A 15,285-nucleotide genomic window follows, 5' to 3' on the forward strand; every position below is an offset into this window, starting at 1 on the left:
CTTTATGCATTGAGGTGTGACTTTCTGCAGGTCAGCCCTGGGACAGCCTCTGTGTCTCATTCCTTATTGAGTATCTATCTGTTTGCTGGGGACTGGGCTGCTGTGTGGGCACCTACTGTCAAGCCTTGGGTTTCTGGGAGCACCTACTGTGTGTCGGGCTGTGGACACCCACTGTGTGTCAGGCTGTGGGTACCCACTGTGTGTCAGGCCCTGGGCTGCTGTGTGGACATGCACTCTGTGAGCATCTACTGTGGGCCTGGCCCTGAGTACGTGTGAGCACCCACTGTGTGTCAGGCCCTGGGCTGCTGTGTGGGCATCAACTCTGTGAGCGCCTACTGTGTGCGCAGCCCTGGGCTGCTGTGTGAGAACCTACTGTGTGTCAGAAAATGGACTGCTATGTGAGCACATCGTGTGTGATAAGCCCTAGATGTCAGTGAACACCTACTGTGTGTCAGGAAGTGAGCTGTTGTGTGGGTACTTTCTCTGTGAGCACCTCCTACTGTGTGTCCGCAGCAGCCAGGGCCTCTGTGGTGTGGCTGCCTATTGTGTGTCGGGAATCTGGCTTCTGTGTGAGCATCTCCAGAGGGAGCACCTCCTGTGTGATCACTGACTGTTGTCCAGGTTCTGGGATTCTGCTGCTCACACTCAGGAGTGCTGGGCACATGGATGAATACGGCCTATGGCTGTGGGCCTCACTGCTGTCCACTGCCTAGTGGCCACCCCAGGACACTGCACCCACTGCTGTGCTCCCCACCCATCCATCCAGCCACCCATCCATCCACCCACCCATCCATCCATCCACCCACCCATCCACCCATCTAGCCATCCACCCACCCATCCACCCATCCAGCTATCCACCCACCCACCCATCCACCCACCCACCCATCCACCCACCTACCCATCTACCCATCCACCCACCCACCCACTCATCCATCCACCCACCCATCCACCGATCCATCCATCCATCCATCTCTATCCATCCCTCCATCTCCATCCATCCATCCACCCACCCACCGATCCATCCATCCACCCACCCACCGATCCATCCATCCATCCATCCTTTATTGACTGTCTACTGCATGCCAAGCCCTGCGCTCAGTGCTGTGAGGCTATGTCACGTGGCAGGAGGGAATTCCCCGACCTCTGCTGTCCAGCAGTCACCAAGCACACTGTCATGCGAGGAGCAGGCCCAACCTCCCCCAACCCAGTTTTATCAGCCACTCCCTTCCTCTCCACCAGAGTGACCCAGCCTCCTGTGGGTGGCCGAGAGGGGCCCCAGGGACAGGACCAGGCCAGCAGCACCCACCATGGCAGTAACCGGACCCATTTCTGTTTTGTTTTTGCACAACTCTCCCTCTCTCTGTGTTTCCTCTTTTCATTCTACTCTCTCTCCTTGTTTTTTTTGTTCCCTCCTCCCTTCCCTTTGCCCGTCCTGTGGCCTCTCTGCCCTTTGGCTCTCTGTTTCTCCTTCCTTCTTGCACCTGTCTTTTTTGCTCCCTCTCCTCCTTCCCTTCTCCGCTCTTCTCACCCTCGCTTTTTCCTTTCGGCCTTCCCCTGGCTTCCTTCTCTCTCTGACCCTCCCTGGGCCTGTCTCTGTGTCCTTGCGTCCCTGTCTCTCTGGATTTCCCTCTGTGCCCATCTGGTGTGCCCTCGCTGGCTCACGCGTGTCCCTGTCTCTGGGTAACTGTCTGTCTGTCCATCTCTCCCCCATCTCCCTTGTCCTCTGTCTCTCCTTGTGCTTCTCGCCTTCCCTTCCCCGGCCCTATCTCTCCCATTGCCTCCTGCGCCATTCTCTTCCTTTTTCTGTCTGTCTTCCTCCTTTCCCTGCCTCTCCTCCTCTCTGTGTCTCCCTCCCACCATCTCTCTCGCTCTCTGACTCTCTCTCTGTCTCTCTCTCTCTGCCCCCGCCCTCTGCTGCTTGCCAGTCATTGCTTATTCCTGGGAAAAGTGCGAGTAGATTCGGACGCCGGGGCAGTGCCATAGGCATAGGAACCGTGGAAGAGGTTGTCGTCCGCGGGGCCGCCGGCTCTGGAGGCTGCCTGCACGCGCTGTTCTCTGCTCGCTCTCAGGACGGAGGCCATATTGGGGACGTTGCCCCTCTGCCCCCGGGACAGGCCCCAGGGCGTGCGGGATGGAGTGGCGGCAGCTCCGATGGCACTCAGCACCTGCTTTGGGGCCTGGTACCTGTGCCAGAGCCAGTGCCCCTCACCAGGGGCTTCTGGCCCTGCCTTGGCCCCTGGGACCCTGGCCCAGTCCCTGCCAGGATCCGGTACCCAAAGGCCCTACACCCAGCCGCACGTCCCCCAATATCGCCGGTCTGCATGGAGCGCCATCCCTCTCCTCTGCCCTGACTCCTCCCCGCCACGAAGTGACCTGGGGTCCTACCCCTTCTTGCCTCCAGAGAAGCTGGGGGCGGGCTTCTGGGGCCTGGGGCATCCCAGCACAGTGTGTGGGAAGCTGGGGGAGTCTTCCAGCTACTGGGCCAGAACCTCCCCCAGCCAATTTGGAGGTTCCGGGGAGGGGCCCTAGCTGGCACGGGGTGGGACTTGGGTTGCTACACTGCCCTCTGACCACTGCCCTTAGGCTGCAGATCCCACAGAGCCCTGGGGGGCGGAGAGCGGTAGCCATTCTGAGGACTCGGCCTCCTGCCACCCTAGCCCCCTCAGGACGCTGTCCTAATCCTGGGCCAGTATTGATGTGCAGTCCTGCCGTGTGAGCTCGGGAGAGCCCCTTGCCCTCCTGGGGACTGTTTCCCTTTCGTAAACTGGGAGGCTGTCTCTGGGGATGGATATCTTCTCTCGTTCTTTCTTGCTCATCAACTCTGCTTCAGGGCCTGGGGCAGCAGGGTCCCCAGAGGGGATGTGGGGGGGCACTGGGGCTCCCAGGTAAGGTGGCACTGAGTTGGGGCCTCTCCCCACAGTCACTGATTGTCCCTGGGAAGAGCCCCACGAGGAAGAAGTCGGGCCCATTCGGCTCCCGCCGCAGCAGCGCCATTGGCATCGAGAACATACAGGAGGTGCAGGAGAAGAGGTGGGTGAGTGGGGGACAGTGCCCCATTCCCCTGCACCCCCATCCCTGAGCCCCATTCGGTGGCAAAGCAAAGCAGGCAGAAGGGAGTGCCCGCCCCTCTGCCTCTCCATCCCCACTAGTGACAGCTGTGTGGTCAAGTCCCTGCTGCGTGTCGGGCACCAGGGCCAGCACGTCACCTAACGTGCCACATGCAGATCAAGAGGCGGTAGGTCAGAGGGGTCAAGGGGCTTGCCCAGGTCACACAGCCAGTGATGGGCAGAGCTAGGATCTGAGCCCTGATCTGTCTAGGGCCAGCATCCGTGCTCTTCCCACGGCCCCAGCGCATGTGGGAGGGCCTAGTGCTGGTTTTCAGGGTGGCCACAGATGGGCCTGGGGGGTCCATGAATGTGGGCAGCATGAGGGCAGTGAGCCCAGGCCAGCAGCAGGGCTGCCCCCGGACATCAGAGGCTAGCTCCCGGCTGCCTCCCCGATACTAACCATGTGGACCTTGGGCGAGTCACTGACCTCCTCTGAGCCTTACTGTCCCAACCTGGAAAAGGGACAAGAACACAACCCATGGCATGGGGCTGCTGTGGGGACTCAGGGCACTGCGTGTGAGGCCAGGGCCAGGTCCCCTGAGAGGGCTCCAGGAGGGGAGTGGGCATTGTCATTGCTGCTGCCAGAGCTCCGCGTGCTGTGAGCCCTGGGTTCAGGTCTTGGCACTGCCACGTCCTAGCTGTGTGTCCCTGGGCAGTTTCCTTATCCATAATGGGACAGCTATACCTGCTCCTGTGGAGAGGACCTGGGAGGAGTCCCATCCTGTCCCGTATAGCCCCATCAGTGCCAACCCCATCACTGGCCAGGCTAGCCAGGGAGCCCACAAGACTGCTCCAGGGCTGGCCCTGAGTATAGGGGCGTGGGTATGAGGCAGGAGGCACTGTGACTCCCCTCACCGCCTGGGCCTCACGCTACCCCTGATGCCAGGCCTGGTGCTGAATCCCCCCGCTGCCCCCGTGTGCCCCGCAGGGAGAGCCCTCCGGCTGGTCAGAAGACCCCAGACAGCGGGCACGTCTCACAGGAGCCCAAGTCGGAGAACTCATCCACTCAGAGCTCCCCAGAGATGCCCACGACCAAGAACAGGTTGGGGCTCACGGCACGTGGGGCTTGGGGGCTTGGGAGTGGTGAACCGTCCTTCCCCTCCCCTGCCTGGGCCCGGGACAGCACAGGAGCCTTGACTGTGCCACAGCAGGGTGTCAGGGGGACCTGGGCATTCTCTGGGGCCCTCCTTTGACATATACCCAGCGAGCACTTTGTGCACGCCCAGCCCCGCGCCCGGCTCTGGAGCACAGAGGTGCCCTGCGCATAGGTCCCTGCCTCACGGCCGCAGGTCCATCAGAACACGGCCTCATAAGCTGTTGCCAGATCATGGTGATAGGAGGAACCCGAAGCAGGGTTGGGGGGATGAAGAAGGACTGGGGGCAGAGGTGTTTTAGATGGGTCCTCAGGGGAGACACCTCCATGGGGTGACATTTGAATTGGGAACTGAACCAGCCCTGCTAGGACTGGCATGGCAGAGGAGCTCGGCCAGTGCAGAGGCCTGGGGCACACTCCAGGGACAGAAAGAAGGGTGGCTGGGAGTGGTGACGTATGCCTGGAGTCCACCTACCTGGGAGGCTGAAGCAGGAGGATGATTTTAGTCCAGGAGTTGGAGGCTGCAGTGAGCTATGATCATGCCTGTGAATAGCCACTGCACTCTAGCCTGGACATCATAGCAAGACTCCATCGCTTAAAAAAAAAAAAAAAAAAAAAAAAAAGAGTATCTGAGGGGCTGGGCCTGGACAGACATTGTGACATTGTGCTGGGTGGTGGCGGGAAGGAGGTTGGAGAGGTGGGCAGACACTGGCTTATAGCTTAGCAGGCTGTACAAGAGCTTTGACTTTTTTTTTTTTTTTTTTTTGAGACAGAGTCTTGCTCTGTCTCCCAGGCTGGAGTGCAGTGGCACGATCTCGGCTCACTGCAAGCTCCACCTCCCGGGTTCACACCATTCTCCTGCCTCAGCCCCCCAAGTAGCTGGGACTACAGGTGCCCGCCACCATGCCCATCTAATTTTTGTATTTTTAGTAGATACGGGGTTTCACCGTGTTAGCCAGGATGGTCTTGATCTCCTGACCTCGTGATCCGCCCGCCTCAGCCTCCCAAAGTGCTGGGATTACAGGCGTGAGCCACCGTGCCCAGCCTAAGAGCTTTGACTTTTATCCTAAGTGTGACAGGGAACCTTGGGAGGATTTTAATTACGAGGGCGATGCTTTAAGAAGCTGACTGTGGTTGCTGTACAGAGAAGAGGCTGGAGTGGGGTGGGATGGAAGCAGAGAGGCCAGTGAGGAAACTGTCCCTGCATTTGGTGTCCGTTGGCTGAGCTGCCTCTGTGTTGGGCTCTGGGGGAATCAAGAGGACTCAGCCCAGGCTAAAGAGCCGGGTAGGTGAACAGAGAGGCAGGAAAGGGTGGCAGGGACCGGGGAGACGCAGTATGCAGGAGCCAGAGTGGGGAGGGTCATTCTCACCTTGGGAGGAGGAATCAGGGAAGGACTCCTGGAGCGAGAGCCCTGGGCTGATTTTTTAAAGGCACATTTGCTTTTCGGGATTTGAGAGGACTGAGACTCCAGGCAGGAGGCACGGAGGCCCTGAGCATGAAAACCTTGTGGGGTTGAGAGAGTAGACTGTGGAGTTGCCTGGACCTCATCCCCTGCCCTCCCACCTGTGCTGAGTGACCCTGGGCTGTGTGCCTGTCCCCTCTGTGCCTGGTGTCTTCTCATCTGGAAGATGGGTATAATAATCATAGCGATAAGATAATTCAGGTAAAGGCACGTAGAGCAGTGCCCGGCACAGAGTGAACGTGCACCCAATGATGTTAGTGTCGCTAACCGCTGCTGTTTTTGAACACCACGCCAAGGATATTGTGCTTTATCTGGGGAAATGGGAGGCCAGGAGAGGGTTTTGAGCAGGGGAGGGACATGGTCAGATTTATGGATTAGGAAGGACAGTGGGGGTAGGAGGAGGCTGCAGGGGGAGTTTGGGGGGCTCAGAGGCCCAAGGATCTGTAAGGGGTCCTCAAAGGTGCTTGGCTGCTACAAGCTGGGCCTCCCGGGTTGGGGAGGGCAAGGGAGTGAGGGCCTGGCCCAGGAGGGGCTCGGGGTGGACACCGGCTAATGGGGCACTGTCTGTGGCAGAGCGGAGACCGCGGCGCAGAGAGCAGAGGCGCTCAAGGACTTCTCCCGCTCCTCGTCCAGTGCCAGCAGCTTCGCCAGCGTGGTGGAGGAGACGGAGGGTGTGGACGGAGAGGACACAGGCCTGGTGAGAGGCTCAGGGGGTCAGGGGCCCCACAGGAGCTTGGAAGGGGGCTCTTTGGTCCCTGGAGATGCCCTGAGTAGAACCACGAGCCTGGGCGTGGCTGAGATGTGATCAGGGGACCCGGCCCAAAGGAGCAGTGCAGACGAACCCTCCCCTGCTCAGAAGCCTTCCACGGCTCCCCACCACTGTCCACAGGAAGCTCAGTCTCTGGAGCTCTTGGAGATCTGGTCACTCCCTTCCTCTCTAGTCTCCTGTCTTACCACTTCAGACATTCTGTACTCCGTTGCAGTCCCCCAAGCCTCCCAGGCTCACTGCACCCCTGGCCCTTTGCACATGTGCCATCTCTTCTGTCTGGAACACTTCCTGCCGCCTCCTCCTTTCTTTGCCAGGCTGGCTCTGACTCATCCTTTTTGACTGAGTCTCACACACCTCCTCCTGAAAGCCTTCCCTGATTTCCTAATCTCGGGGTAGGTTAGGAAGCCCCTTTACGTTCTCACAGTCCTCGGGCTTTGCCCGGAACACCCTTTATCATTCTTCATTCTGCAAACCATCAGTGGGCCCCTGTTCCTTGCCAAGCGCTGCCCCAGATACAACAGATGCAGCTGGGAACAGCGCAGACCCAGGCCCTGCCCCCTGGGGCACAGAGTCTAGAATTGCAATGGTCTCTTCACAGCCTGCCTTGCCTCCCAGATATCAGGCTCCTGAGGGCAGGGCCCATGCCTGATTTATGTCAGTGGCAAGCCCTGGAGAACATCAGTGAATGTTTGTTGAGTGAGTGAGTGGCAGTGGGTGGCGTGTGCCTGGGTCTGTGCCTGCCCTGACTCTGCCCTCCTGTGGTCTCCCTGGGGCAGACATGGCTAGGCCCGTCCTCCTCGCAGGGGGTACGGGTGGCGGGTTGTGGAATGCAGAGAGGGAGAGGGTCTGGGAGGGAGCCCTAGCCAGTGCCAAGGGCATGGGCTAACCTCCCTCCCTCTTTCCACCCCCTCCCCAGGAGAGCGTGTCATCCTCAGGAACACCCCACAAGCGGGACTCCTTCATCTATAGCACGTGGCTGGAGGACAGTGTCAGCACCACTAGTGGGGGCAGCTCCCCAGGTACCAGGACAGGGCAGCTTCCCCACAAAGCAGGGCTACCTTGGGGTAGGAAAGGGACAGGGCTGGGCACCAGTTCCCATGCCCCATGCAGTGGGTATGTGATGTGACTGCCCCTGACTTGGAGGACAGCAGGCAGGTCATTGTCCAGCCTAGGGTGGCTGGGTGGATTGGAGGGCTGGTTTCTTCTGGAAGGGTCTCGGAGGATAATGGGGGATGGCAAGGAAGAAAGTTAAGGGTGGGGTTGGAGCGCACTGGTGCCGACCGCACACCTATGCCCCCGTCTCCCTGGTGCCTCCCCGCGGCCAGTGAGGTGGCTCCCTCCTGCCCCCCTCCCCAGGCCCCTCTCGATCACCCCACCCAGACGCCGGCAAGTTGGGGGACCCTGCATGTCCCGAGATCAAGATCCAGCTGGAAGCATCTGAGCAGCACATGCCCCAGCTGGTACGTGCAGCCTCCTGGGGCTGGTGTTGAGGGAGCCCCACCCGGGAGGGGATGAGCTGGCGGGGAGGCTGGGAGCTGAGGCTGGACCAAGAGGTCCCCCTAGGCCCCCCTAGGCCAGGAGGGGTGGGGCTTGCCCGGCCTGGACACAGCCAGTGACTTTGTGCACCTGTGTCTCCCGCCCCGTTGCTTCTCCCGTCTTGCCACCTGCCTCACCACCACTGTCTGTCTGCAGGGCTGTTAGCCGGGCCACCCCCTCTGAAGGTGAAACTGAGCAGGTTAGACCCAGCCCCTCAGCTTGTGTTTGGTGGGAGAGGGTGGGGGTGTATAGAGGGCTGAGCTGATTCCTCCCTGTTCTTCTGTCACCTCTCTGGGGTGGGAGCTATGTATCTGGGTTTGAGCCCCCTGGTCCTCAGTTGCTGGGTGACTTGGGCAGGCCATGGCCCCTCCCTGTGACCTCTGCCCTTGCATTGTTGGAGGATTTGATGGGAGTGTGAAAGGGACTTGGCAGTTGCCAGGTCGGGAGAAGTTTCAGTGGTTCCCAATGGGATGGAAAGACCTGGAGCCTGGAATTCCAAGGGTGGGCCCCTCCCAGGGTGGGGTTCTCTGAGGCAGGGACTTGGCAGAGTTGGGGCACACTGGTGCCAGCCACCTATCATGCCATGTTTCATGGTGTCTCCATCCCCCTTTGCCCTGCAGATGAGGCCACAGAAGCACAAGGGGAAGGTGCCGTGTCAAGCCCAGGCAGACGAGACCTCTGCCCTGAAGACCAACACCAGCCCGTGGGCTGCCCCCTGCCTCCCCACCCTCCCCATGGCCCACCCATCTGGGCTGTCTCTGCAGGGCAGAGCCGTCCAGACCTGGGATCAGGGAAGCTGCTGGCATCGTCCTCACCCCCAGCCTGGGGGTCTGGGCTGGGGCAGGGATTGCTCAGTGGAAGCAGGACTGGGGGTCTGGCTTGCCCCTTCCCTGGGCCTCCATCACCCCTGAGCATCCCTCTGGACTCAGACGGAACAAGGTGGGAGAGAGAGTTTGAGACAGCTCTGTGTGGAGAGCTTAGCCTCTGGAGGCAGCACAAGGAGGATGTGATATGTGGGGGAGTGAGCACTGGGTTGGGAGCCGGGTCCTGGTTTCCAATTTGGGTTCTGCTGTGTGACTCTGAGCAAGTCACTCTCCCTCTCTGGGCATGTCTGCTACAAATGGACAAGATTATTTCAGAGGTCACTGAAGACTGTGATTACATGCACCTGCCCTAGAAGGTGGGATTTTCTTCCCAGGGACCTCCCATCATCCTACCCTGCTTCTTGAGGTCCCTGGAGCCCCAGGTGGACTGAGGGGCAGGGAGCTGGCTGTGCCCAGTATGCCTCCTGGACCCTCCAGTTCTGCCACAGGTCTGCCGATGCCCTGTCCACTGCCTACACATGACAGACAAGTAACCCCCTCATGGGGGATGGGGACCTACCTGGCTCCTCAGCCAGCACCCAGCTTAACCCCTGCCATCCCATGCTGGGCCCTCCAGGCCAAGAGTCTCAGCTGGCCGAGAGTCCAGGCCTTGCCTCCCCCGACCGCCATGGAGGGGGCAGCCCGGCACAGCTGCTGGGAGCCCTTGTGTGTCTGGTCACACTTTTTAGGCGCCACGCCAAAGGCCAGCCTCCTGGCCCCAATACCCATTTTGGAAGCCCCTGTGGCCGTGTGGATGTCGGTAACAGTTGTATAAAATAAATTCTATTTATCGCTATTGTACCCAGAGTTGGGCCTGGCTTTGTGTGAACCGTGGCCAGATTGACCCCAGACAGATGTCCAGGGATGTCAAGGTGGCAGGGAGCAAGCCTGTCCCCATCAGAGCTGCTGGGCCTGGGGACACCTCCAAAGCCAAGCCACCGGCTCTGTGAGCACCGCCCGTGGTTTCCTCCCCGGGGTGCTGTCCTTCCCTGAATCCTGGGCCCCTTCCTCACTGCAGGAAGAACATGGCTGTGCTGTCAGGCAGACCTAGGTTTGAGTCCTGGGACCGTCTCTTGTTGGGTGGGTGGCGTTGAGAAACTTACTAGCTTCCGTGAGCCTCAGTGTTTCCTTTTGTAAAATAGGAGTGGTAGTGTTTCTCCCAAGGGTTTGTTGTGAGGATTCAATGAGCTGGTGCGTATCAAACATACAGCACAGTGTCTGGCACACATTAGGTGCTCAATTAATTACTTCCTTCTCCCTGTTCTCATATTCAGTGAATCCCCTGATATGGCCACAAGGGGGCGCCAAGGGATCACTTACGGGACCCGATGGGGGCCCAGGAGATGGGGATGAGTCCAAGTCCCTCTACCAGGATCTCACAGCTGGGACAGTAGGACGAAGGGTGATGAGGGGCAGCCGGGGACAGGAGAGGTGCACACAAGCAGGGCCTGGGGAGAGAGGCGTCAGGGAAAGTCCCTGGAGTTGCTCCCCGTTCCTGAGAAGGCCTAGGGAGGAGGGACCCTGCAGGAGGGGGCCTAAAGTAAAGCGCGGGGAGGCAGACCACCCCTGGAACCAGGAAGGTGGCAGCCAGCTCTGAATGGTGGGAAGGTGACAATGGAGGGGACAGGGAGATGGGCAGGGATGAGGCCAGAGGCAATGTGGCCTTGAACTCCCGACGGAGAGACCAGGGCTCTGCGCCAAGGGCAGGGGGAGCCCCAGGCAGGAGCGGTAGTTGCTGGTGGAGGCTGCACCAGTGGAGGGAGGAGGGGACCAACGAGGTTGTTGCTGGGGTAAGAGGGTGGCCAGGAGGACGCTGAGAAGGACACCAGGTGGGCCTGAGCAGGGGGACCAAGCGCCTGATGGGCTGTGGGGCTAAGGGGGGAATCGGGAGGCTCCCGGGGGTACAGGCTGGGTGTTGGGTGAATGAGGGGACTCCTCCCTCTGGGGCAGGACCACAGAGGAGAGCAGGTCTGTGGGATGGGTTTGGGGACATTTGGGAGTAGGCACCAAATTGGGCCCCGAAGGGATGAGCCGTGCCTTGGCCTCCCTGACAGCTTGGCAGTGCCCCCTATCCCCTGCTGGCCCTGCCCCCTTCCCAGGATGATGCTGAAGGAACCCCAGGGGGTTGTCCAGGGAGTGCCACACTTTTCCCGACAGGGCCCTTCTGTGACCCTCTGATGCCTCAGGCCACCCATGGGTGGTGACTCACACCCAAACCCCAGCCCCACCCAACTTGGTTTGGCTCTAGGCTGCTCTGGGCCCAGTGAGTCCCCTGTGAACTGCCCACCCATCAGCCTCATCCCTGCTCCCTGTCCTTCCGCCGCAGTCCTCTGCCCTTTCTCCTCCTGCCCCACCTCCACAGGGCCGGCATCACAGTTCAGCACCACGGTTAAGAGCTTCTTCAGAGTCAGCTCTGAGCTGCTTCACCTCCTCGCGCTATGACCATGCAGACATGATTTTGGCTCCCTGGGCCTCAGTTTCCTCATCTGTGCAGTGGGGGTGCTAACAGCCCTGCCCTCGCTGGCACCCTGGCATGAAGATTAAATGAGGTGACACCTCATAAAGTTCTCGGTGCAGCCCCAGCACGTGGTGGGCTCAAAGAAGAGAGTGTGCATACCGCAGGAAGGGATCAATGATGTCTGTAATTCAGAACACGTGGGGTCCGCTCAGTGCGTGGAGGACGCCCACCTGCCACTGGGCCCAGCACAGGTGCCTAGATGCGAGGCTTTGGGAATGGACGGCGTCAGGTGCTTCCCTGGGCCTCAGCTTGCCAGGTTTACCTGGGGTGACGATGCTCCCATAACAGAGCTGGGGGAGGTCTCCGGCTTGTCTCCCTGTACTTAGCAATGCACCCCCACTCCACTCTATCCCGCAGCTGAGACAGAGCAGCAGGGGCTGCTGAGACAGAGCAGCAGGGGCTGCTGTGGCAGAGCAGGTGGGCAGCTTGGTGGGCAGAACCTGCCTTTGCCCCATCCCTGTCCAGCTGGTGCCAGGCCGTCTGCGGGAAGGAAGGCCTTGGGGCTGGGTTTCACCCTACTGCATCCCTCCAAGCTCCGAGGTGGGGTCAGGGGAGGCTGGCAACGGATCGGGCCTCTGGGATCAAAGTGTCCGGTGCTATTTCTCTTGTGCCCGCGCCAGCTCTGTGCTCACCCTGGGCTGTGAGGTGGGAGGGCGAGCCGGGACACTCTGACTCGAGGCTGGAATTAGAACTTGGGCGGGGGGGTACCAGGCTCCAGGAAGCGCTGGACTCTGCTTAGAAATTACTCTGGTAGTGGAAACAGCAGCCGGGGGGTTCCTCCAGACACAGGAGGGAAGAGGCCTCCCGTGGAGGGACCTGGGTGCCTGGAAGACGTGCCCTCCCCCATCTCCCCTACCTCACAGCAGGGGCCTCCTGTCTCCAGGAGTCTGTTTCCTTACCTGGAGAATGAGGACAAGGCCCCTACCTATTGCTCTGAAGAGGCTGTCTTGGCCTCTAAGTTACCTGGGATGGCTGCTGGCACAGAACCCGTGCCCAATACAAGGGGGTCCTCCCCTACCCACCCCCAGCTGGGGTGTTCTTGGACCTCCATGGCCAACCCTGGGGCAACTTTGCCAAGGAGATGACCGCAGGCCCGGGCCGGCCATGCCAGGGAACTGGGAGCTGGACGTTCTCTGCTGCTCAGGCCACAGGGGGTGCTCAGCCAGGGACCCTGGAATGTGGAGGTTCCTCCCTTCTTCCCTGCTCCCGCCCTGCCAAGGGGATGGAGCCTCCTGAAATAACCAGATCTGGTTAGCGAGGCTAATTTTAAAAGCCACTCTGGCTGCCCCATAGGCCGTTCTGGGAAGCCATGAATGTCCCTGTGTTTGCCCCTGGGAGGCAGGGCGAGGGGAGAGCCCTGGGGCTGAGGCCGGCCTCTGAATGGACTCCCACCCCTGCCTCCCAGGGCCGGCCAGTCTGGGGCCCAACGTTGGGGCTCAGGGACCCCACCTCTCCTCCACCCCAGTCCACTCAGGCAAATCCTAGTGGGCTTTCAGGACCCTCCACCCCCTTCACTGGTCTCCTGAAGCAGCTCTGGGCAGGGGTCCCGAAGCTCTCTGTCTCCCTCTCAGCTGTCTCCCCCTCTGTCTCCAGTGCTCAGTCTCTGTGTCCCTTTATCTCTGTGTCTCTGCCTCTCTCTGTCTCTGAGACTTGTGGTCCCTCTCTGCAGCTGTGGCTCTCTGCCCCTCTCTCCCTGGACCCATCACGCAGGAGGCGGGATGCAGTGTTCCTAAGGGTCCATAAGCTGGGCTCTGCACTGGGTGGCGGGCGGCTGTGCCCACCTAGGAGCTGGGGTTTCAGGTGCGGCCCAGCGAGGGAGGGAACCAGTCCTGGGGACCAACAGGAGCTATAACTGGGCAGGCAGGAGCCAAGTCCAGACACGACCTGGGCCATCTGGCCAGGCCCATTTCCAGCAGGAGGAAAGAGCTCCAGGTCTAGGGTTGCCAGATTTAGCAAATAGAAACCCACGGTGCCCAGTTAAATTTGAATTTCAGATAAACAAGGAAGAATTTTTAGTTTAAGTATACCTTGTGCGATATTTGGGACATACTTATACTAAAAAATTATTCTTTGTTTGTCTGAGATTCAAATTTAACTGAGCGTCCTGTATTTTATCTGGCAACCGTCTCCAGGGAGGCTCTTGGAGTGAAGGGAGAGGTTTCTCAGGAAAGGCAGGTTGCATAGGCCAGTCTGATGGCAGTGTCACAACCATGCCCTGGAGAAATCCCAGTCTGATGAGGGAGGCATAGCTACAGACCACCAGGAGTTGGCGTGGGGACAGTCCTTGGGAACATGGTGGGGAGGCACGTGACACACAGTCTTCTTAATGGAACCAGAGACATCAGAAGGAAGGGTCTGTGTGCGCATGAATGGCTGAGCCCAGCACCTTGCACACAGTAGGGGCTCCATAAATATTTGCTGAATGAATGAAGAATCCGGGGAATGGAGGGGGATGGGCAGCCAGCAGGGGGCTCTAGCACCCTACTGCCCAAGCTCCTAGGAACCAAGTGTGTGCCACCCCCAACCCAGGGACTCCCCAATATGAGCTGCAAAGGGGACGGGAGGGGGCAGAGTGGGTGAAGAGAGGAGGTCAGCTTTTCCCCTGTTTTGGCCCCTCTCCAGACCCCAATCCTATGTGGGAATTCAGCCCTGGGCAAGGGTGCAGGTGGCGGTGGGGACTAGGGCAGGTGATCTACCCTTGTGGCATTTGGGGGATGGCTGGGATGAAGGTGGGGGGGCGCAGGCCAGAGGGCACTGCTCAGTGACGCTGCTGTTTCTCAGGGGCCTCCCGTGTGCAGTGCCCTGTGCCCTAGCGGGGCGTTGGACGAGCCAGGGGACCCCTGGAACCCGGGAAGTGAGGGGTCCTTGTTTCTGAGCAGGTGAGACTTGGGCCTTTGTCTGTGGCCCATTAATCTCAGGGGTCTCCCTGGAGGTGACGGGGGGAGGCAACTAGGGAGAGACCTGTGGCCCTTTCATGCCTCCCCAGGGGCAGAATTCATTAAACAGCCTTTTTATTCGTTCACTCATTCATTCACTTGCAACAGGCTTGCTTACTCACTCATTGTTGCCATTCACTGAGATGACCCCCCGACCGCCCCCTGAACTCTGCCCCCTGCTCAGGATCTCAGGCGCTTGTCCAGTCCCAGCAGGAACATACCACTGGCTCCTGGCATGACACTGGGCAAGTCATTGACCCTTCGGAGCCTTGGTTTCCCCAGCCCTGCAATGGGGCTACACTAGCAGCTCCCTGGCAGGATTATTGCGAGAATGCGTGAGATGTTGCCTGCCCCCAGGGAGCACTTCCAAAGGGAGCCATGGCTGCTGCTGGCACCATTATCATTATTATTATTATTATCAATCATTGCAAGGCCCCCATGGGTTGGGCAGGGAGCAGCCGCCTGGCTCCACGTCCAGGTCATGCCGAGGCTGTTCTGGGAAGCGCCCGCTTCCCCTTGGGGCGTCAATCATCTCAGTTCCCAGCCCTCCTTTTCAAGGGGTGTCAGCGTTTTGGCTTCTAGATGCAGCATGAAATCCTGTAGAGAAAAGTGAGAGGTGGGGATGGAGCCGAAGCCTCGCCCCCTCTTCACCTGCAGTGTGAATTCCGGGCCTTGGTTTCCCCAGTCGTGCAGCCGGGGGCTGGGCTGGGCATCCTGCCAGAGCCCAGAAGGGGCCTCTCCATGTGTCATCCTGTTAGAAACGGTTTAGCTCCGAGCCTATAATCACATCTACCCCGGGAGGAACTAACACAGCGTTTCTTTAAATTGGGCTCTAATTGCGGCTTTTAGTGGAGTCACATGCACCCCATCCCCCAGCCGGTCTGAATTAGGGCGGCTGTCCCAGCCTGCCCTGCCAAGTACAGGAATCCCCCAGGATTGCTGTGGCTCCCACTGAGCCAGCGGTGGATGAGTCCAGGGCTGCTGTTTCTCAGGGGCCTCC

General features: G+C 59.8%; 1 protein-coding gene across 31 annotated transcripts in view; it reads left to right on the forward strand.

The window, feature by feature from the left end:
* RAP1GAP (RAP1 GTPase activating protein) overlaps positions 1–9,632 on the forward strand; it is a 73,613-nt gene extending 63,981 nt beyond the window's left edge. For 6 of the 31 annotated variants that reach the window (XR_002003142.4, XR_008679814.2, XR_008679813.2 and 3 more), the window contains 8 exons: positions 1,926–2,180; positions 2,921–3,030; positions 4,036–4,149; positions 6,237–6,360; positions 7,349–7,451; positions 7,758–7,892; positions 8,125–8,167; positions 8,589–8,692. Coding sequence is in view for 21 of the 31 variants with exons in the window: in XM_055387245.2 (XP_055243220.1) it covers positions 1,926–2,180; positions 2,921–3,030; positions 4,036–4,149; positions 6,237–6,360; positions 7,349–7,451; positions 7,789–7,892; positions 8,589–8,879 (1,101 nt within the window). In the remaining 10 variants the exon portion in view is untranslated. Of the gene's footprint in view, positions 1–1,925; positions 2,181–2,920; positions 3,031–4,035; positions 4,150–6,236; positions 6,361–7,348; positions 7,452–7,757; positions 7,893–8,124; positions 8,168–8,588 lie in introns of all 31 variants that reach the window. The other 25 variants (XM_055387128.2, XM_055387108.2, XM_031016616.3 and 22 more) reach the window with 20 other exon arrangements.
* The last annotated feature ends 5,653 nt before the right edge of the window (positions 9,633–15,285 follow it).

Source organism: Gorilla gorilla, chromosome 1 (genome assembly GCF_029281585.2).
Source record: "Gorilla gorilla gorilla isolate KB3781 chromosome 1, NHGRI_mGorGor1-v2.1_pri, whole genome shotgun sequence".
NCBI lineage: Eukaryota > Metazoa > Chordata > Mammalia > Primates > Hominidae > Gorilla > Gorilla gorilla.